This window comes from Elaeis guineensis, chromosome 4 (assembly GCF_000442705.2).
Source record: "Elaeis guineensis isolate ETL-2024a chromosome 4, EG11, whole genome shotgun sequence".
Classification (NCBI taxonomy): domain Eukaryota; kingdom Viridiplantae; phylum Streptophyta; class Magnoliopsida; order Arecales; family Arecaceae; genus Elaeis; species Elaeis guineensis.
Genome location: NC_025996.2, coordinates 34,253,808 through 34,278,603, shown reverse-complemented (window position 1 = coordinate 34,278,603; position 24,796 = coordinate 34,253,808). Strand labels below are relative to the sequence as shown.

The 24,796-nt window shown below is 37.1% G+C and overlaps 1 protein-coding gene across 1 annotated transcript; it reads right to left on the bottom strand.

Moving 5' to 3' along the window:
* Positions 1-244: 244 nt before the first annotated feature.
* LOC105043001 (probable lysine-specific demethylase SE14) lies at positions 245-21,526 on the bottom strand. The gene is given in 8 exon segments (XM_010920396.3): positions 245-2,253; positions 2,256-2,912; positions 11,009-11,638; positions 12,352-13,040; positions 14,878-15,028; positions 19,793-19,860; positions 20,000-20,078; positions 20,222-21,526. Coding segments are annotated over 8 exon segments (4,878 nt in total). The 5' UTR covers positions 21,204-21,526; the 3' UTR covers positions 245-631.
* Positions 21,527-24,796: the final 3,270 nt, after the last annotated feature.

Below are 24,796 nucleotides of genomic sequence, written 5' to 3'. Positions count from 1 at the left end.
TCAAAAGTACCCATATGATAAACTATCCAATCTTTCATGAAATATTTAAAAGAAAATCCGACCATTTAGACAAACATGACTCATTTCAAAATTTTACCGCAAAGAGGCCACGTAGGGCACCAAACAAAGTGATCAGGACCATTCTAGTTTTCCCGACTTCTAACCATGCACGAGAAAGTCAAGAATGTAATCAAGTCATTTCGCTCAACCAGAACGAGGCAATGCAAGTACGAGAAAAAGCAGGGATAGAAACAGATCATGGCCCCATTAACAGCCGCAATCATTATGCTTATTGACTTCAGTGACTTCACCAGCATAACATGTGAAATTAGCAAAAGAAAGTTACAGATTTAACAGAGACCAATACTAAATATTAGAACGTAATGAATTGACAAGCTTGATTTCAACATTCAATTAACAGTGACAGCAGAGGACTGCAGAATTTCAGGGGATCAGTCTGTACAAATCTACACCCAATCAGTGAATTTGAATTCTAATTGGATTGTCTTTTGCTGATCTTCAAAGAAAAAGGAACGTTAGAACTACCCAAAAGTTAGGAAGGACCCTCCATGCCTGAAAGAAACCCTTAGCAGCCAGAACCAAACCCTCAATCCTAAAAAGAAGAGAATAATCATCTGGCAGGAGAATTCACATAATGCCCAGTTTTTCTTCTGTGACGACTGAAATCAGACACGAACCTGAATGTCTGCCCGCACCCGGAGACCTTGCATTTGTAGGGGCGCTCTCCTGTGTGAACCCGAATGTGCTCTGTCCTGGCCCATGCCCACTTGAAGGACATGTTACAACCCTTCCAAGGGCACTTGAGGGGCCTTTCATCATCATGGACACATTGGTGGCGCATTGCATACTTGTGAGAACGGAAGCGCTTCCCACATCCCTCGTATGTGCAACAGTTGCGCTTGTGAAGTGAAAGCTCTCCCCGTGTCCTAAAACTCATTTGACACCCTTCAACATCACACTCGAAGGCCTCCTTGCCCTTCTCTTTGCCCTTCAGAACAACCAATCTCTCTAGCCTCTTGTTTGCCTTCGTCGGAGTAACCTTCTCCTCCATGATACTCATGTCAGACATCAAAGCTGTAGGCCGCCCAGTTCTTGGCCTCAAGCCTTCACAAGGGCTACGCACAAAGCTTATACAGCTATTGCGACTTTCTGTTATTTTCTCTGCTTCTCGCTTTCTCTTATTTCTGCGTCTCACATAATGTATGAGATCAACTCTTGTTGGAGTATTATTATGTCTTTCTACATTCTGAGGGAAGTTATCATTACCCACACTAAGAGTCACGTCTCTGGTGTTTTCAGTGACTTCCTGCACTCCCAAGACATCAACCACTGAAACAGAACCAGCATTCGCTGAAGTCCTTGAATCATCGATTACCGGTTTTGTAGTAACAGAATGATATTCTGATCTTAAATAATCAACAGCCTTACAATTTGCTGGTGTATCATTTGCCAAGTGGGCTTCCTGCTGAATTTGAGAACTTTCAACGACTGAGTTGTCAACAGTAAACTGGCTTTCGTTCCCACTAACCACATCATCCTGCAGAATACCCTCCCTTGCAGCTGGAACTTCTTCCTGCATTTCAATGTTACCTTCTGCTGAATTAGCACCCACATTCTTTGGCACAGATTTGTTCAAGGCTACAATATTAAGATGCATTTCAGAACTATTGGATGATAAAAATGGAACAGTTAACTGCTCTTCTGACAGTGAAGGCATACCAAGACTGCCCTCCAAAGTAGATATATTTGCCATTACCATCTCTGGCTGATCTTCAGACCTATCAAAAGTTCTTGAAGTTGGTACACAAACAGGTTTTACAGTTCCATGTATTTCATGCTCTGAGTTAGTTTCATCCACCACTTTTTCTTCTCTTTGAACTTCAGAATATTCACCTTCCAACATCACAATATTCACTTCAAATCTGGGCTTATCTAAACTACCAGCCTTACATCTTGACATAGATCCTTCTACACCCCCTTGCCCCAAATCTGAACACTCCAGCATTGGCACATTGAAATATGGATGAGAAGTTTCCACCTTTCCAGGATCAGAAACAATCATTATATTGTCTAGCTTGCTGCAATGGATCCCTGGAGGATTTTCACAAGACACAATGGGTGAGTCAACCGGTACAGACAAATTACAAGATTTTGGAGAGTCCAAAACAATATGTTGTGTGCTAATTTTCTTTGTTGCCCAACCATCTCGATGCATTCGAGGATATTCAGCAAAAGAATAGGGACGGTAAGCAAATTATCAGTACTGACATCTACCACTCTTCCAGTCTGATGTGTATGGCCAGATGTGTTTTTATGATCATCCCTATTAACCATTGCAACATCATTGTAAGCATCCAATTCTTTTGGTGCATCTTTTCTAGGGCAAGCACGATGCTTGCTAGCCATGTCATTTCTCTCATTCTTACGGCTCTTGTAAACTTGAATTTCATTGGCAGGATTGACATTTGGATTTTCAGTTACAGGTTCGCTCTTCTCAGTATTTGCATCAATGTATGATTTTGACTGGATGGTACCAATTACCTTATACTGGCTGCGAGATTTCCGGCAAAGCCACTTGAGATTTAAAATAGGTGAAACCAGAGAAGGATTGGAAAAGATTCCACCCAAAGATAATGCAAGCCGTTCTTGATTTGCAACCTGTTCTTGGTTTGATGGTTGCTGCTTTCTTAGCTTGATGCAGTATTTTAGATTCACACCCAATTTTGAGGTCCAATCTTTGCCATCTTCTTCATGTTCTTCATCATCTATTGAGGTATTGATTAAATCCAGCTCAGGTGGAGAAGCATTCTCAAGTGGAACATCTTTACAATTGAACTGAATACCAATTTCTTCAGCAATTGATATTGCAAGTGCCTTTATTTTGAGATAGTCTACAATGATCAAATCAGTAGATATTATATGAAATCATGTCCACTAAATCTCAATTAATAAGAAGCAATTTGCAAAAAGAAATCTGTATTCATAATGCAGACAGATTTCAACTCATGTAAAACCCAAACCAGGAAAAGCTCATTGCTGTTTCACCTATGTGGTTAGGTCAGCCACACAAATGTTCATAATTTACAGGGAGAAACTTGGCATCTAAAGCAAGATCATCATCGACATTTGCATGCTCATGTTCTTTGTTGTACACAAAACTAAAACAATCAAAATAACTAACTGAATATCGACTACAGTGTACCATCAACCAGCATGTGTAAGGTAATATATTACAAATGCAACTAAAACATATTTCGGGTATATCTTGGATTGACTTAGGACCTAAATAAAAAAAGGCATTTGATACATCAGTAGTAACATTCTCCTTTTTTAAAAGATCAGAACCCTAGGGCTTTGGATGACACTTACCAAGATATTGTTGATATATTTGAAGACTAGACATGAGATTATATTCAAAATCCAATCAAATGTACCTTCCTGTTTTTCAAATGCGTCTGTTAGGAGATTAGACTCACCCAACAAATGAAAGCTTCAAAATGAAAATATCACAGAAATCAAAACAGCTGATCAGATCTACTTTAGGAATTTAAGTTATGAGCTAGCATGTGCGAACTGACCCTATTGAGTCGTATGAATTTGAAAGAGTCAAAGGGTTGTGTTGAGTCACTAAAATAGTATAATAGTATCCTAATTCACAATATCTGCATAATTAAAGAGATCTTTCACAGATACATGTGAAATTCTGTTTTTTAGATATTGTAGTTCTGTTCTATAAAATGCATACCAAAGACTTAAACTAAACAATATGTGCCCATCAGCAGAATTATAACCATGTAATCAAATCCTATCATTTTGAGCCTGAAGAATTGACACCATGTAGCAGTGCCTGACGTGGACATCTGTACAAGCATCTGAGCAACATAGGCATTGACTATAAGATCGAATGGGTTAATTTAATGCATTGCTGCACAAGTGCCGAGAGATATAAATAAAGAGACACAACTCTAGATGGGCTTGGCTAATCTGATAGAACTATTAATCACACGTGTATCAAAAAGTTCCTATCGCATGACATCAGCAATGCTCAGTTAGACTTCCGTAAACAAACCAATTCATCAATATCAGACTAACTCCAGGATTATGGAATCATGAACTATGCACAGTCTCAAGCTTTAATGAATGGACCTTTTGCTTAGTTGGACTTTTTGTTCAGCGGAACATAGACTATTATTTAGGTGATTAGCTTGCTTAACGAACTTGTCTTAGTTGCCACATGGTCCATCAAACTTGATTCAGGGATGTGCATTAAGGGTAACTTGAATGAACTGACTCATTAGGACACATCAATTGCTCAAAGCTAAAATATCACTGAATCTAAACTTTTTTTATGCTTTAGATGCTGCTGATCCGCTTCATTGCAAAAACAAAAAACCATAATAAAAAAGCATCACATGTTAGGTATAACTACAGGACATAAGTCTTGTTTTAAAATTTATTCAAATTTTGTTGTGACGGGTCATTTGCATCATCAAGACATATACTTGGGTTAACTATTCAAGTGTTTGGCATGGGCATAATCAGTGATAGAAGTTCTTTAGGTGCATCTGCAACATGTCGCTTTAATTATTAGCATTTTCAATATAGATTATTAATAAATCTAAGTTATAATACACATGTAAATCAGATATAATATTATATATATTTTTGTCCTTGAATCCTATTTCTTGGAGTTGAAAGAATTTAATACGTCGCACCAAAAGTTCGGCATCTCGGTACCGAACCTGTATAAGTGCCATCCTATTATAGTATCGGTACGTAGTACGGTATGAGATAGAGAGGCATACTGAGTGTCAGTATGGTATGAGGTTGTATACCGGTTTGGTACCTATGCAGTATGGTGCATTTGGTATAGGATGATACTAACCAGTACGGCAATCCTTGCGTCGCATAGCAGCCTATGTGGCAGTATCCAACTAAGAAAAGACCCTATATGTTACTTGCATTGGATCTACATCTAGAGAGGACTGGACTACTGATGCAGAAAGGGAAGTTTGGATAAAAACTTAAAAAGAAAGATACAACTGCCATATTCAGTATAAGCAATTTGTTAAGAGGGTGTTTGGATGATGGAGCAGGTTATCTGATGGTAACTTCTCTAGCTGCTTGAAAGTGTCGAGTCAAACACTATTGGGAGACAGGAGCTCAAGAGATCCTCGATGCTGACAACGCCAGCATTCCCACTGTTCTCAGATTACCCATTTGGTAGAAGAGTGATTCATTTATTGCTGAAATTTAGGCCCAGCATCCTCTTGGATCACTAAGATATTGCTTCAAATCCTAAACTTTGTTCTTTAAACATATCTTATCACCAGACAACCTGCTTCAAATGCAAAAGACCCACTAAAAGCTCTAACCAACTGATGCAATCATTTCCTCGAGATTTAAAACATAATTATCAAACAAGTTCCATTAATGTTCATTGATTTGAGAACAATTGAGTAAGCTGGGGCAATTGATTAATATCTATTAATCAAGAGCATGTCTTTTAAAAAATTGAAGAACTATACAGAGATAGAAACCCATGCCTATTATGTGTCTTCCATTGCTTTTATAAGCAAATGATGCCAGATGATTGGTGCTTCTAAATTCATCTTTAGATCAAGAGGGCCATTAGTGAGGTGGATTAACTCAATTCAGATTGGTTATAGTAGAAGGCATATAAAGAGGTGACAGATGTCAACAGCATCTCTTTAATCCAGTTATCGTTAATCATTTTAGACAACTAGCAGCCAAATCAATCCAACCTGATAGAAAAAGAGAACAGGAATTAGTGCATCCAAGATCACATTACACAGAACAAGATGTATTGCAGACAAACTAGGAAAGTATGAAGGCAGAAGCTGGGCCTCGCTCTCTCTCTCTCTCTCTCTATGCATGTGTGACACACACACACATGCAACCACCTTTTCTAGCTATGCCTCAGCAATCCTGTGGGACCACTTACAGCATTCCTCTTCCACATTGACATCTCCTCTCCCCACTCAATCGGCGTGCTTCAACCTTGCCTCAGATGGAAACTCTAATCCTCTCCCCCCCACCGCTCCTCCCCCTCCCCCCCCCTCCTTCTCCCTCCTGCCCTCCCTCTCCCTATTTCGGCACAATGTGGGTCAATGTACTGAATCGATCACCACTGATACGAGCCCCAGTACTAATTCAATGAACCATGGATAGTAGTGCTTGCTTTCCCAGTATGAAACTCCAACCACCAATAACACCTCCCTCTCTGTCTCCAACCTCATACCAATCCATGATCAGCACCAATTAAGCCTAGAGCACAGCACATGTGCATGCTAATCGTTATTTAGCCAGTCCTATGCTTGATCCATGTGCCAAATTTAGGCCTATACCAGGTTTGGGTGTGCCCTGATTAGTCTAGGTTAAATGTAGGATAGGGGTCACCTAAATGAAGACTGGTCTATTTCTGGTATAACAATAAAATGGTGTATGTAATTGCACGCATATTGAACCATCATTATTGCATCACAACATTCTAAGAATATCATGTGATGCAAGTAAATATTCCATTACGAAGCTAATCTTGTTTAAAATATAACCTAAGCCTTTGAGCAAATGTTACCTATTCCTTTGGTTTTATATGGATTTATAATTGCAGAATGTAGATGCTTTTGAATACACAACTATGACAGATGTTTGGCACAAGACAACTATGACAAAACACTAGCACAGCACTACCTGGCACCCTCAAAATTGAACGCCCGCTTACATTAGCTAGAAAAATTGATACTTGACACCACTTTTGTAGTGCGACATCTTCATTCAAGTAATGATCCTTTAATTCTCCAATTCTTTTATATGCTACCCAGGATTATTATAAATTATCGAGTAATTCTCATGGCTCGTCACAATATTTTGTTCTTTTTATGAACCAGTACGTGTTTTCATCAACTACCTTGATTCATGGCCAATGTGCTTCGAAATATTATGTCTTTCGTTTTGGACTCGTTGGCTTCATGGGAAGAATTTTTCCTTACTGAAATGTTTTTCCTAGGAAGCAGATGCTTTAAGTATATAATACCTGAAAAAATGGTTTTTGCATATTTGGTTGACTATAGAAAAGTGGCACAGTCCAAAATAGCTTATGTTTGGTTAAGCATTTGCTGTCCTAGAAAAGTTGTGTGAAATATCTGTTATGTCCTTAACAAAAAAAAAAAAAAAAAAAAAAAAAAAATATCTGTTTTTTTTTTTTTTTTTTTTTTTTTTATTGTTATCCTTAACAAAGTGAAAGATCTTACCCTCATTCTATGTGAAAGTTGAAGGGCCATTTAGGAAAAAAAAAATTACCCCAATCCCCAGTCGGTGGGAATTGGACTTTCCAATGTTCTACATGAGTTTTTCTTTCCCATGAAATGTGGGAATCTTATTCCTATGGGAATGCTAATATCCTACCTCTCTCCTTGGAAAACTCCAACCAAACATGAGGCCTTTCTTCGTTTTCCCGTTGACCACACTTTTACCCCTCCTCTTCCCTTGAACCAAATGAGTCCTTTAGGAACTTTTGTACATGATTTTAGGGGGTTGATATCTCAAACTATTTTTTAATACCTAAGCTTGTAGCTAAACATTGTCCGAAAACTTGTGTTCAAAATCATCTAACATGGTCTAAAGATGGTTCCCGTATTGCTAAACTCATATTTTTCCACAAAAATGCCCAAGATCTAGGTCAAGAATGTCTGTTAGCTTGTCTAAGAAGCATAGCAAAAAAAGTCATATGGTTTAGATTATTCCAGTTTCGGAAAGTTTTGGATAGACAAGGAAGGATTTTTCTACTTCTCTCACTGAAAATATAAAAGTCAGAAGGAAAGAAACCCCTCAGCAAATACTCATTCATCTGAAATCATTATTGGTTATGTTCCAGTATGGGGACCAATCAACATATCTCCCCAAAGCATAACCAACATTAACCAATTTCACATGAATTTCCTCGTATGTCTATGTGTCACATACATAGTATTTCCAATTAAACTTCATTCAACAAAAAATAATTATTATAAGTAAAATTTCAAAATTAGATTTTAAAAAGAAGCAATTACAGTTAAACATATTTTTCATTTTCTATTAACATAGGAACCACATATTTAAGCATGCCTTCTGGTTAAAATTGTAGACTAATTACAGAATCATAATAGACATGATCATAAAATTTGTGCATAAACTAAAGCAGATTATCTTTAGCTTTTTGTTACCTTGCATGGATTATTCTGGCATTTAACTAGGACATTATCATGTGTGGCAATATCATTAAAACAGCCATTACATAACAGGCCATTGACCCATTCACATTTAATTTCACATAATGCTTTTAAAATCAAATTCCCACATCAGCTAAAACAGTATATCTTATTTCATAAGCACTGAATAACACAATCAAATAATGCTGTGATTATTAGTCTGCTATTTCCTGTTGTAATGGCTGATACCAGCTGCCAAAACTTCACTCCAGAAAAAGAGAGGGTAAAAAATCCATCAAAAGCTTAAATAGGCAGATAATGGCTGTCATTTTTATCCTAACAGTAAATACCAGTCAGGTCTGTGGTAAAGAATATCAGATCCACCAAAACCTTGACAAAAATAAAAAAGATGATGCAATTGTACAGCCCAGCAGATGAGAAAGCCTGTTGTTTTCCTTGCTAAATAAATCAGATGGTCCATGGGTCATGAACCATCCAAGTTGAAAAGTTATCAGACAGTACACATAGCACAAAAGGATTAACTGAAAGCTGTCCATTCTAGTTTGTACGTTGTTTAGCCTGTAGGTCCATCTTCGAACACCAGCATATATAACATGTATATCTTAAACTATCATCCACCTAGTGAATTGCTTTATAGTTGCATTTGTTTCTTGCAACAACTGACTGTGAGAGGTTTGTTATACCAGAAAGTGTCTTACATGAAAATCATAGGTAGTAGAAAGATTGGGTTATTACCTCCAGACCAATAATATGCAAGAAGATGCATCCATCTCAGGATAGCTCTAAAAGTCTAAATGATATTATGGCTACCTGTTCTAACAAACTACCTAGACACAATCAAATTTTATTCTAACAATATTATGTTCATTATGTTTCTGTCCCAGCAAAGTGAATATTAAAATATGGTTTGCAAAGACTGCTACGTAATATATTTGGCATGATTATCACCGCTAAATTCAGACAAATGTTAAATGTCCCCACTTCCAAAAGTTGTGACAATGTCACTTCCCACTCCTAATTCATCCCACTACCACAACCACCACATGTCCATAAATGGTAATATAACTTTGTGAGCACATCAATAGTTAATTATACAATATGTTCTCACACATAGGATATTACTCTCACATTCCACAAACATATGCGTAGAACTTGTTCCCTACAAGATCGATAACAGATTCTACTATAAGTTCCCAAATCACAAGAGATCAATATCATATTCCACTAACAGGGTGGTAATTTTTGACCCAGACATGCTAAACCCTTGGATACACCTTAAATAAGTGGGTGCAAAGGAGTGGGTTTTCTATAAATTGGGTTGGTATGGGTTAGTCAAGACAAAACAACCCAATTATAAACAGGTTCAGTATGGGTTTGAATATTTCAATCCAATGGACCAATGGCAATTGAACAATTCTTGGAATTTATCCCCAAACCCCTAGGATAGGGGTAATTGTACAATTAATATTTAGGACAATAAAAAAATAATTGTGAATAAAATTCGAGGAATGGCTTGTTTAAGATTTATCATATTTTCTTCTGTACTTTAATTTTGTATTCCAGCTTTCTCACTTTATTTGGATGCCAATTGCAAATCCTTTATTCCAATTCACATTTTACTTTTATCTATTAAGACATATAATTGAGAAGTGAAGCACTAATTAGGTTGGCAGGTTGCTATGGCTCCATACAGAATAAGGAGGTTTGGTATGGGTTGAGGGTTTTCTGACCTGACCCAGCCTGGCCAATTGCCACCCGTCTATTAGCTAATTTATTATGCTGAAGATGCTATGGACAACCCAAACAAAACATAGTTAAATGATATTTCTTTTAGACAAAATTGACAATGTTTAACAATTAACATATAGTTCTTCCAAACTTGAGGCAACCAATATAGTTGATGAATATATATAAATGTTGGAATTAATGTGCAAATGCCTCACCAAAGATATTCTCTCCATTTGATCCTATCAAATTGTATTTAATTTCTATTATAGCATGAGGAAGCTAGTAATTTTTAAGCAGTTCAAACTTAGGTTCTCTATTCAATTGTAATGTTATTAACACCACCATGGTCAGTCCCAAGCCTGGACAAGAAAGGTGGAGGCGTTGATATCAAGTTGACAGACAGTCATAAAATATGTTAAAACTACAAAATATATCCAAAATACAAAATTGAAGCCAACTCTAAATTTTTGGGAAAAGGCTAGATGGTTATGCTTATGGTTTAATGGCAATGTTATTGGTTCCTACAAAATACAGCATAGGTATTTCGACGACAAGTACTTTAGCTCAGATCCACATAAGAAACTATTAAATTTCAGTTTGCATGAATTTGGAAAAGCTATCTTCAGGTTCAACGGAGGCAGTTTGTCAGCCTGGCTTCAGATTCACAGGCAAATGAGATAAAATTGAATCTAAGGTAACAGGCAACCTCGTTTCTGCAAATGAATAAGACAACTAACAAAACCTGGACAAACTGGAAGACATTTTAGAAGAGTAATCACATTTTCACCTGAAAAGATAGACAAGAATGCAAATCTGATTATATGATCCCAATATGCAGGACCATTTACACATCTAACTGTGCCAGGAAATCAGAACGAATAGCTTTTAATGCAGCAAAACATAATTATAATATTTAGAATAGGAAGAAACAGAAACATGTAGTAATGGTTACATAACAAGTTAAATACAGTAAAATTTAGACAATAATAGTGAATAATGTAAATGGTATCAATCATATGACCTCATACCTGAATGGCAAATAATGAGCACATGAGCACCACCTTTGCACCGCAGCAACTCCTCAATCTCAAGAGCATGTTGCAAGCAGAAGATTCGCGATCTTAGAAATCCATTAGATGTATTCCACTTCGTGTTCTCATGACAACACCTTGCCACTGTCGTGCCAAGTAGCCTCTCTGTTTTATTTAAAGGCTTTGCACTAGAAGGGTTAGAGCAACATAAGTCATTTTGAAATATCGCATCAGTCTTCATGTGCACAGTCCCATCATATTCCTTCTCTTTGTCAAAAGAATGTAGCTCGTTTGAATGTTGACATACACTCTCTTTTCCAGGAGCACATACAGTGTTCTCACTTTGCAGGTTCTGTTCACCTACTAGATGCTCCATTGGACTGAACATATGAAGGTATTCCATATCATTTGCAGAATTATTGGACAAAATGCAGGTACCCAATGTGTTGTCAGCTCTAGTCTGAACAATTGATTCACAAGTCACTTCTGGCACTTTCGTAGAATAAGATGAAGGTTCCTTGATAGCACTTGGGGCATCACTTGCATGGCCACTTTGTTCAAGAGATAAGTTGCATGTTAAATCTGCCTTTCTCCACTCCTCAGGTTTAATGCCATTTTGTTCTAAATCTGCAAAGCAAAATCAAAACAGTATAAGCTACTAAACAATATATTTGTGCTGGTAAGCATATTTATACATATATTACACACATTCATATCACAAGTCTGAAGTAATAAGTACTTGAATTACTTGATCAAAGGTAACCTCAACAGTAACATTATAAAGTTGTGGTAAACTTATACTCCAGAGCATGCAAATCAAAAGCATTTATTTTCTTACTATGATGGATCACAATCTTCTTCTCATGCTAATTTGTGGAAAGAGCTCACTCTAATAATAACTTTGAGACAGTAAACAAGTTTTGGATGCAGAACAAAAGATTTAAAATGTAAGGCTCATTTAATGTTCGTGAATGTACAGAAAGAGGGGAAGAAAAATTCAACAAGAGAAATGGCTTGGTTGCATATATCATAAATGTGTTCTAGTTCTTATCAATTATGTCTCGAAAAAAGATGTGATGGTGAATCCACTCGCAAGATGCATACAAGGACTAATCATTATTGTTAACACCCAAAAGTACAAATCTTTACAACTGTTTTTTTCCTTTTTCATGACATAGATTCCTACACTAAAAGGAAACCATTAGTTTAACCATCCTTGGGAACTTTCTCGGCATATGAAAATGGTATAAATTTTTTGCCTGCATTTTATTCTGAATGCCTACTTCCATGGAACTCCAACAGCTATTCCATAGAAAATATACGTCAGATGGTGGAGTTACCTGAATAAAACTTCTTTTCAGGATTTGGTAGATGCAGAGGTTGACCTGAAGACTCTGATTTTTCCAACTTCAGGTCAGATTCTTCACAATTTAAAGAGAAAAGCTCCTTTAATGCTTTTTCAGAAGGTTGCAAGATAGCCATAAATGGATAACCAAGGATTCCACAAGCAACACATGCCAATGATCCTGAATCAACATGCAAACCAAATGGTAAATCATCCTCATCAACATCTGCGCTGTCCATGACTTCCCCATGAGAACTCATGCACTCAGGATGGCAAGTATTCTTCTGTGTCTCAGATGATATATTTTGAGATGATATGCTGTTGACATTTGCTTCTGCTTTATCTGCATCAACAACACAACAATCATCTTCTTTGCAGTCAAAAGAATTCTTTCCTTTGAGTTGAGGCTGAGCCCTTCCACAATCATCATCAACCAACAACCCATGTGCTTCACGAGATATGGAAGAAGAACATGACTGGTGAACAGTACATGGGAAAGGCAGCAGCTCAGGTTCCCATAACACCACATGAGGAATTGATATTTTTGCAAGAAGATCACATAATAGACGATTTTCATTCATCATGTCATCCAGAAATGCTTTTTTTACCAGAATTTCTCTTTCCTCTTTCTTACGGTCGCTCAGGCGTGAACTTCGTACACCTGGTAATAATTCTCTAGGAACTCTGGCATTAAAATAATTCCACCAGATTCAAACTGGAGAAAAAATTATGATTAGGTGCCCACTCCATTAATGTATGGACACCAACAATGGAAAACAAGAATTGTTTAAAAGCACAAGGACTGGCATGCATCGACAAGAAACTGACATGTCTAAAATCATCCACTGGGTTAATTTTATACAGAAAACATGAAAAATATAAATCATAGAGAATCATAATAAACATTTCGAATTGCCAATGAAGTAAAATATAACATATCAATATTGGAGCAAAAATTAACACAGAAGTTGTTGTAACCTATCCAATAAGAACAAGGGTACAAGATCACTGATGAAGTTATATACAATAATAATTTGATCTTAGACATGCAAGAAAGAAAAAATCCAAACATTTGATGGGTGGGTTCTAGATGTTACTAAATAATGACATCTGGATTTGATTAGCTTAACCACTCGATAACACGAGTGACAAAGGAAATTCAGGATGATCTGACCTGTCATTCTGAGAATTTTTCAGTTATGGAAAACATAAAAAAATATTAATGAATAATATAAATGTCAATATATGACTTCAGTTATCTGAGTCAATGCTTCTCCACTGGGTGTATCATGGTTAACATAGTTAACTACCTTAACATTTTATGTTCATTTAACTATATTATATTCAAATTCTGTATTTGGCATTTTCCATTCTTCCGTTTTTGCTTATTAACATCAGCATGCACGTCTGACTTGTCTGGACTGGTCAAACATATATTTTTTGAATCAGTGCATGGTAGTTAGCAGAATATGGCAAAACTCTTTCTTTAAAAGGAGTTGCTAAGCCCATCAAGAACATCGTACAGTTTTAAATGACAGTGTTTCCAATTGCCTGCACTGGGATAATACACAACACTGCAACTTTGTTTCTATTAGTTATCTCACATATAATAGAATAGAAAAGAGACTTGACATATTATCATTTCAATATTCCAACATTAATTGTCATTGTATTTTAGCATATAATTTTATTGACCTATGAGAGCAATGGTAATGATTAAAATTAAGTTCAATTAGCAGAATCATTATAATAAAACCTTCTACAATCTTATATCTATATCTTTATCCTGTTAGAATACATTATCCTGGCAATGGAGTGAGTTGCACCTATTTAATTATATGATTGACTTTTTAGTTTTGCTGTCAGTTTCTACATATCAGAAGGCTCAAATCAAGAAGAGAAGTAAAAAGGTTGAAATTAGCATAATAAAAAAAACATTTTATAGATCATATTTTAAAATCTGACAACTTAGTACCTTTGATCATGGTTTTAAATCCAAAACAAAAAAGAGGAATATATTGATACAGGACCTATTGAACCTTAGCACACTAGTTGTCCTAAATTTGAATTGCTTTTCCGAAAAAGAAGAAAAAAGCCAGTTTCCAAGTTACTTGAAACATAGACTCCCATGAGTGAAATCTTGAAACTCTTAGGCACTAATCATGAGCCTTAAATATTACTTCCAATATATGCATCATAGTTTTAGTGCCAAAGATACCTGTACACTATTGTCTTTTCACGAGTTCAAAAAAGACCATCCATATGAGGATTGTAAGAATATTGATGGTATTTACAAACTGTCATGAGCAGCAGAATTGCTTAATTTAGTATGCCATGATAAGAAAACATGTATGCAAAAGATGTTACCAAGTAATTTTGCAATGACAGCATACGGTAGCCCTTGTCGGCAAGTTCACATTTTTATTGTAACAGAACAAATAATAGGGGTACTCAACTAGTAAAGAAAAAGGTAAATTGACCTTATCAGCCATCAGTGCAATTAACAAGACCGAAAACTAACCTAGAGACAAAAGACATTGTTAACATGTATAGCAGCTGTTGATGGGAGAGCATGGGAAGATAACTCATGGCCGCCCTTCTTACTGCAGCTTCTTTGGCTACCTTTAACCATTGCGGAGTTGCAAAATTGGCAGCTTCTCCACAATTAAATCCTATATTGCATGTCCCAACATAAAATAAAGAAATAAAATTATGAGAAAAAGTTACTTATAACTCCAATAGAACACTTAGCCCTTAATCAACAAAGCTTATTCCATTTAAAACGAAAGTCAATGCAATAGAACTGAGGATAAGGGTTTTTCCTTACCTTCTTGTACGTAATGACAAAAAATAATAAGACATAATAACATACCAAACTGCGAGAAAGTGAGAAACACTCATAGAAGCCAAAGCACATAAAAAGCAAATAACTGAAATAGGTCATAAACATAATTGACAAGTGACAAGCTTTACTCCATCTATTTTGCTTGGCTAGTCAGCACATATCTTATTAATTTGAATATGATTCTTATTAACTGCACTCAACCTGATGTAAGTACTCAATAATTTGGTCAAACTCCTAATAACAATCAGTTAGACGGAAATTAGGTAGAGCAACATGATTACCTGGGAATTGAAAACAAACTACAGCAGCCACACTCCAGGTACATCTTACCCTTCTTCTACAATGGTGATACTTAAAGAAAGTTTGCTCCCTGACCAAGTTACATATTTGCCCTTTTTATATGAAAATTTGAAAAATGATTCAACTTTCTTACTGGTCAAATATATGAAAAGCATGCAATCAGGGTGATCCTTAACATTATAACTACTTCAGTTGCATGCAAAGCTAAGCTCTTTAAATTAAGGAGTAGCAAATTGTTCACAAAATTTCAAAACCATTATATATGGGTAGATGACCATGATACAGTCTGGTCCACCTTCCTCAAGTGCACCTAACAAGTTGTCAGATTAACACACGTGTTAGCTTTACAATGTTCCTTTGGTTTGTAATTTGGAAATATTAAGAAGTGGTCAGTTTAACTATGGTACAGGAGTATCCTCAGCTGCTTAAGCTATCCTATGCTAGTCATACAACAATTTACATGATGAGGCAGCTGTAAGTTGATAAACAGATGGAACACAACAAAAAACAATAAAAAGATACATTCACAAGGCTGATCATGCAATTTGACTGCCCTCAGTATCTAACATAATGGCAGGTCTCTGTGTGTGTGTGCGCGCACGCGCATGCGTGCACGCTCATATGTGCCCAATCATCATAAGTCTTTTCCCATAACATGAGGCTGGCAATAGAAAAGAACTCTAAGTTAAGAAAGCTTGACGAAAGGATTGAAATTCATGACCAGCTATCAACTGAACAACTCCCTAGAAATCAGCATCAAATTCCTAGACAAGGTAATTTTTCGGTAAGAAAGGGGCATGCCACCATACCTATATGCCCAGTTGGTCCAAGGATGCAAATGGGACAGCTCGCAAGCCAATTTTCATCTTGTTTGGGTCAGGCTGTTAGACCAAGTTTATTTGATAACATCCTCATCTTAAGCCCACCCAATATGCGGACTTAAAGCAGAGCATCTACTTTATTGGCCATAGTTTTAAACACATGCAACCATGGAGCAACTCATAAAACTTCCCTAGAGTTTGAATAATACTAGATAACGACGAAAGATGATAACTTTAATATAGAGATAAGTTTAATTGAAAAGGCACACATGAGCCAAAGAGCCAAGAAAAATGAGGGCCCATTTTATAAATACATATATAAATGAGACTTGAGAAAACAGGGCTGCCTCTGAAATGATCTAATAGGAATATCTTTCCTACCTCGAAGTCATTAGATTTATTGATCTGAAAATCAAGTTAATGGATGTTACACCCTCTCCTCTAAACCAAGGATATATCCCACTCCCTCTCCCCCATATCATACCTAATCCTTGCCAATTTATCTTTCTGTCCACTCCTCCACTAGAAGCATCCAACAACATTCAATCTGATAGAGTCCAACTAATCAACGATGAATGATATGAACTGTTCTCCATCTCCATCCTACCCCTTTCACACCTATCTTGGGCAAGATAGCTCCTGTATTACCATCTTCAAGCCTGTTACTCATTGCCTCTAATTCTGCTAATATCAGTTAGATGTTAAGATATTGAATCCCATAATTTTGCCCCTAACCTTTTAAAAGTTACCAAAAAACAACTTAAATGATTATGAAATCTGTGTCACTACAACTTGTTTAATTTGCTTATAATTATAAGCAGACAACACTGCACTAGTCTTTTCATCATCGAAAGGCCAGAGAGACTTAGAAGTCTCCCTGAAATATTCTTCTTCACAAACAACAAATGTTCAGGACAACCAATAAAGAAAAGATAATTGAAAAAAAGAAAGAAATAAAGAAAGAAACTTGGCCAAAAAATTGCCTTGCATAAGGGGGTGAGTGGACCTTGACAACAGCAATTTATCACCAAGACCAGTTTAAGAGCCACTAACAAGATGTTAAACTTACCATCATTTGATGAATTACTAACCTTGCTTAATTAATAGGTTATGATAACCACCTTATGAGTCTTCAGTGGTCATAGGAGACTGGAAATGATTTCGGGAGTGATTTTGTAAATATTGATGTACATATGCTCTTCTTATTGTATTTTTTTAGAATTCAATAAGATGATCAGATGATTGTCATCTAAGTACAGCAGTCTTATGAGGAAAATTTCCTGGATGGTGCACCATTTCCTAATGTTTGACAAAAGAGAAAATATGAACACAGCAACCATAGAAAAGAACATCTCCTTCATCACAATTATAGACTGAAGTACAGCTTATATTCCACTAAACTTAATGCTGATAATAGATTCGATGCAATAAAAAGGGTTCATATTGCAGCTTGATAGAATCTACATCTATCACCTAGTATCGATCTAGACTGGTATTCACATAGTGCAGGCACATTGAAGTTGAAAATCTCGAACATCTCAAACATTCATTTAGAATATTACCATAATGACAAAATAGTATCATGAAGTAGTATATGGTTTCTCATAGCTTTTGAAGCTTCGTTGTTATGAGTTTAGCTAATTTATTGATATGGCATGTCAAGTTGTGCAAAACTTCTTTAAATAGTCTACTCCACATGCTAAGGATTTGCCACTTGTCAGGAATGAACATATATTCTTTTAGTATGGAGGACTTTGCTATACTTGCATAAATGTTTAAATTTATGTTGGAGCTTCCAAGACATTTATTCCATCAGGAAGCAGTTAGTGGTGTTCATGTGATAATCTCCGATAGTCTCACATAAATGTTATGCCAGTGAATGTTAAGTCAACTCATTAAGATAGAATACATTCTGCATCAGCCCCTGACTCACACGTACATGATACACCAACATTTTGATCCTTTATCACATTAAGGATTACTTTTGGGCCAAGAAGTCAAAAAAGGCAAAACAATATTAAGACCTTGTGACTAGTATAGGGGAGGTAAGTTTGTAAGAAGTGCACTTAGAATCAACAAGTATGAGGAAATTAGTTTCTTCTTGGTGGGGACTCTCTAAAAGGTAGATAAATCTAATTAATCATGAACTGCCTTTGCTATTTTCAGTTAAATGGAAGTTTTAAATTTTTTATTTACACTGCTCAAGATGAATGATGCTTATAATATCTAACCTAAGAAGAGACCACCAGCAGTATAGACAAACCACCACTAAATTCGCAATTGGTTTTGTGGAGGCTGCTTACTGAATTTTCATGAAAATCATACTGTAATTTACTTGTTATTCATAATCTTATACAATCTTCTGAACCCAGTGACCTCTACTGAACCACTGTGGTGGCTAGGTCATGGGTCTCCAATTCAAACATGGGTCACCAATTCAAACATGGGTCACCCATGGTTCAATAGGCTAACTTTCAACTTCCTATAATTGTAGGATCTCAACCATAAGTGGACAGGCTCCCACTCTTTCCGATGCTTCACCTTTCTTTTATCATCTAGAACTCCTCTATTTATATCTCAACAAACTCTCCCCTTTCCCAAATCATGCATTGATCATCCTCCAATCTCTCCATTTCCCAAATCATGCACCAATCATCCTCCAAGACTCTCTTTTCCCACGACGCCCCCACATTCTGCTAGATCTCAGCAAAAATGGTTTGACAGCTTTCAATATGTGTTTCTTTTAAAACTCTTTCCTCTAGAAGGACTTGAAGTTCAGAGATGTATTTTCAACTGGGATTGAAGGTCATCGTAACATCAAGGTGATATCAGATATCTTTGTACATGGTTAGTCCCTAAATCCCAATTTACCTCAGCCAGGATAGAAGGTGTGGGAACTTCAGAAAGAATCAACATTATGAAGTTTGAGGTCAATATATAGGCACCAAGACATTGAAATCTCAGCCAAAATGGTAAAAAACTAAGATTGACAACCATTTTTAAGGTGAGTTTTATTACTTAAAGAACTCGTTTAAGGTGGTAAAAATGATTGGAAAATCTCGGCCAGTATGCTGATGTCTTGTTGGCCAACACATCAGGTTATATCAATTTATATTGGTGGAAATAATATAAGCTGCTCCTAGTAATTGACAAGGGATAGGTTGGAAGATGTTAAGGATTTCACTAGTTCATTTGCCAACATCATATTATTTTAGTTCAGATATAGCAAAGGGGTCCATAATCGAACAGATATAAAAGCGTTTTCTAGCAAATAAAATCACCATGAAAATTCAATGAAACGAGTGTGCCAACAACTTAAAGGAACTTGCGTCCAGCATATGAGGAACTAACAAGATTCTAAAAGGTTTGACAAACTTATAATGGATGCCATGTAATTAGATTCATAAAAGAATAAGTTAAAGTTTATTGGTTCAAATAATGAGAATGAAACATCTGTAAGAAAGAATTACCATGGCTGAAGCCTACATGATAAGCCCTTGGAAACGTGACAACAAACTCGCCAGGATGCTGGACTAATCTGAAGAAGAAACCAGAGAAAATTATACCTCCAATGCTACAACTCACAAGAATTGCAATTAGAAACTTTGAAAACGTTTTTCATCAAACTTTTGGACAATTTTGAACCTAAACCGACATAACATGAAAGCAAAATATACCTGCAACAAGGCACCCCTGATGCCACTAAAACTTCAGGAGATAACAAAGTCGTCTTCTCCCCCAACATAGTAAAAGCCGCTGAAGAAAAGAAAATCGGGGGAAAGAAATTGTAACAAAAAAAGAGCTCTGATGATCACAAGAAAAACAAAAATAAATGCATCTAGATCCAAGAATATACTAAATAACTCTTCCTCAAAAGAAATCAGATATTAAGAAATTACTCAGCCGGTCGACATTTCCTCCATAACCTTGCACCCGAACAATCTCCTCAAGAGTGGCCGCATATTCCCCAGGCACAGCATACCAAGTCTTGGGCGAGCCCATGTGGAGGAAATTCAAGCTGTGCAGCTCATGATCCTCGACATGCCAAGCGAACCAACTGAACAGCATCCCGATATAAACCATCGGGGAGGTAACACCGGGCACTTCATCGGGCATGAACCGGGTAAGCGAACCAGGTGAGCGCGCAATCGCCTGAAGGTTCCAAGGGCTGTTCGAAAGCTTCCATCCCGCGGTGCCAGTGACGGTGCCCTCCCTCTCGTTACTCTCAGCAACCGAAACATTCTGCTGTCTCGCCTCACGGGAAGCTGCCAGGCACGAGAATTTCGGTTCTTGAACCCTTCCCCTGTTGAACCCTCTCTTCCGCCGCAGCCTCCGGTGGGAGTAATACCGGAAGGGCTCCTCCGGCACGGCGAATCCAGAGCCGGGAACGTCATTGGCGTACTCCACATAGATGGGCTTCTCCGACGCCGCTTTCCAGAAAAGGGCCTCCACCAGCAATGGGCTGACTTCCTTGAACCCGCCGAGCTGCGATCGGGCGAAAGCCTTCGACCTGGCCTCGAACTGCTCCAGCGTGTAGACCTCCCCGCTCTGCCAGACCTGCTTGTGGACCGGCGCGCGTGTGCGGCGGGAGCCGAGCTCCTGGTGGCGGGTGGTGAAGACGGCGGCGTCGCCGGTGGCGGCGGGGCAGGAGCCGGGGACGGGGTCCGGGGAGGTGCAGAGGGAGCGGTTGAGGTTGGCAAGGACGAACTTCTTGGAGGGCTTGGGCAGCGGGGGGATAACCTTGCAGATGCCGAAGGCGGCGGCCTCGCCCTCGATGCGCGAGATGAAGGCGATGGGATCGGCGAACTCTGTCTCGGTGGGGCGGTATTCGGGGGCCATGGGGAGGCCCTTGAGCCAGGCCGGGATCTCAGGAGCGGCCATTCCCGGTGGCGCCGGATCTGGGGGGGAATAAATCTTGGGGGCTTTGATGGGGTTTTGGGAACCCTAGATTGGGGGTCGGAAAGGGGACATTTGGGGGCGCATTAACTCGGAAAGGCGAAGGAATTAGAAGAAGAAAGCGAGGAGAGAAGCAAATACGATAGTGTTTTGAGACGACGGGAGGGAAGAGAGGAGAGAGCGGAGAAAAGGAAGGGGATGGGGGATTGAGAAGGAAAGAAAGAAAGAAAAGAGATGGAACAGTGCGGGTATGCGTGGAGAGATGAGTTGGGCGGGTTTGGGGGAATGGCCTGTCGGCTGTGCACGGTGGATAAGAGAGTGTTAGCTAGCCGTTTGGGTTAGGAGAATAACCGAAAGTAGTGGCATGGGGTGATGGAGGAGAAGTTAAAAAAAGTTTGCAGCAGTAAAAAAAAAAAAAAATTTCTTTTCTTTTCTTTCTTCTTCTTCTTCTTCTTTTCTTTTTTTTCTTTTTTTTTTTTTTGTGTGTGTGTGTGGAGTATGCGAGGGTTGACAGTGGCTGAAGAGGGGAAGGTTGGAATATTGAGTATGCGAGGGTTGAGGGAGGTTGAAGAGGGGAAGGTTGGAATATTGGACGTCACATGCATTTAGGCCCCGACAGAAGTCTCGCTGGCCTTTGTGTGGATGCGATAATGGAAAATAATACGAGGGCTTAAACAAATTAAATACAACGACTCGTGGCGCATGGTCACCAGCACTAGACTATCCATGATTCATGCAAATCGCTGTTTTGTCTCGGTATGATACCAAAAAAAATTGCAATCAAAATTGGTTAGTGCATTCCCATAGATATCTTATACGTACACTTGGTTTGCTTTTAGTTATAGGTAGTCGGAACAAAGATTTCATTTTTTTTTTTTTTTGGTAATACAAAGATTTCATCAATTGATCAGGTTCCCATTTAGCTAGAATGTATGGTAACATTTCTTGAGAGCATGAACCGGCTTACCAAGCTAGTAAAGTTTTTGGCTCTTGTATTAGGTAATTTGGTATCCAATCCTGTGTCAACCAATATATATGATATTTGGGAGAGGACTAACCCCAATTATGTAGCAAACTTTCTACAAGACTCTTTGAAAACATAGGACTCTACAATTTATTTCTTCTCTACAAATGTACTTTTAGTATATATTGCATAGTAAAATAAATATAAATTAGAAATTTGAAGTCCCATTTATTTTCCATTGATCCTTAGGACCCCTGAATGAAGTATATTATTCTTAAATCACCTACTGTGCTGGTCATTTAATTTTTAGTTCTTGGCTCATGTCATAAGTTTGTACAGAACATACCATAGATATGCACATAACTATGTATAAAAATGCATAACTATGTAAAAAATTGGTATCATTGTGAATGAAGCTTGAGTAAAAACTAATTGTTAAATATTACATAAAAGTGAAAATCAACAATTAGAATCAAGTTGTCAAATATATTCTACAAAGAAGATACCACAGATATCCACAAAAAGAGTCTGATAAATGGTTTCTATTAACTGATATCATCTCAGCTCAAGTGAATGAAAAAAACGTTGCACCCTATGGTTAAGATATAATCCATTAAAACATACACCCTATGGTTAAAATATAATACATTAGAGGCTTTTTCTTCATCCCAAATAATTATGAAGATTAGGAGGAAAATATTCTAATAGAAAGTTCTTTATGATCTTTGAAATAAAGAAAAGAGGAAAAAGCAACTCCATTATCTTATTACTATGGAAGTGAAAATATATCTCTTTCGCATTGATCAATTATTTTTTCCCATCCTCTCCTATCCCAATTAGTAGTTTGAGGGTAAATATTTTGCTCCCAGCCTAAATGGAAGGAGAAAACACTGCGGGGGTGTTTGGTTCGTAATCGAAATCAAAATAAAAATGAGAATGGAGATGATTTGAAATCGGAATGGTCAAATCTTTCAAAGTGTTTGATTCGTGATCTGAATCGAAATCGGAATTGAAATGAAAAATTGAATCCATAGAGGAGAGTAGGGATTGAGTTCTATATAAATTGATCCATTCTCATTCCATCCTGGAATCGGAATCGGAATGAGACTCCTCCCAACTAAACGGTTGGAATGAGAGTCACCCATTTTGATTCTGATTTCAGACTCCCACTCTCTCTAACCAAACACCCCCTACAAGTAGTAGCATAGAGGATTGCTGACAACTGCTTAGAGCAAGTATAGGAGGGTTGCCAAAATAAGGTGATGCATGTGAAAGTTACATGCATAGGATGGGTTATACTGTAGCGAACAATTAGAAGACCCTCCTCTTTCAAACTTCCTATCATGCTTTTGGTTTTTTCTTCTCCATTTCACATGTTCACTTTCTAATCTTCATTATTTTACAATATGGTAAAGCAAGTTAGCATTTGTTTATTCATAATCTTAGGTTAACCTTATGTGCTAAATAACAAACTCTTCATGGATGATGTACACTCAAAACTAAGCCAACCGTTTCTACATGGTTATGTTAGATGCTATATATCTTTATGCACTAAGTAACAAACTCTTCATGGATGGTGTAGGGTGAAAAACTAGGCCAACCATTTCGCCATAGTTATGTTAGATGGTGCATGATGGCGTACTATTTTTTTCCATGGATATAAGGTTATTTTATGGCATGAATACTTTAAAATTCAAAAGCATTTGCATTTACCAATCAGTATCATAAAGATTCACCATACAATCATCAGCAATTTTGATGCCAAATGGAGGGACTGGTATGGATGATATCTCCCAAAGGATAATGATGATCCTATACTTGCTTCATTTTTTCCAAAGGATATGGTGATCCTATACTTGCTTCAGTTTTTCAATGTAAAGCATAAGTACTTAAGATTGTGCCCTAATTTCTATGTTTTACCAAAAAAATAAAGAGAATATGAAAAGGTTATCATGGGTTTGCAACATGGGCCAGATGTATATGAGGAAAATTTGGTTAATCACACACAAATCCGAGGATATTAACCAACCACTATATCTAAAAACTTAAACTGGTAGTCAATGGGCTAATAGCATATATTAGGCCTTAACATTCCTCTCACTTGCAACTTGATTCACACAGATAAAGGCATAGAATAGTCAAGAATGATTCAAGATAAAAAGTTATTAAAAGAAAAAAAAAAAAAAGGACTTAAGATGAAGAATTACTGAATTAAAAAAAAAAAAAAGCATAAAAAAGATTTGGACCTATGACCTTGAACTATAATATTATAATTGACAGCTATAACTAGAATATTAAATTGGTAATGAAGGGACCAATATATATTACAGCCCTTAATAGGTTAAAAGAAAAAAGGGTTTTGGGACCTTTGAAAAGAATCATGGAGTTTTTCTTTTTTAATCTTTTTTATTTTGATTCATGAGTGTTTGAATCTTGCAAAATTTATTTTTCTATTAATATAATTTATTTACTCAATTATTCAAGGTTGCAAAATTAATGCAAACATAGCATGCTAAATTTTGCAGCTTCATAAGGAATCCTAATTTATATGTTCTGTGATTCTATGAAGAAGGAAATTGAGAATAGAACACTATAAATCTATTTGCATGTTATT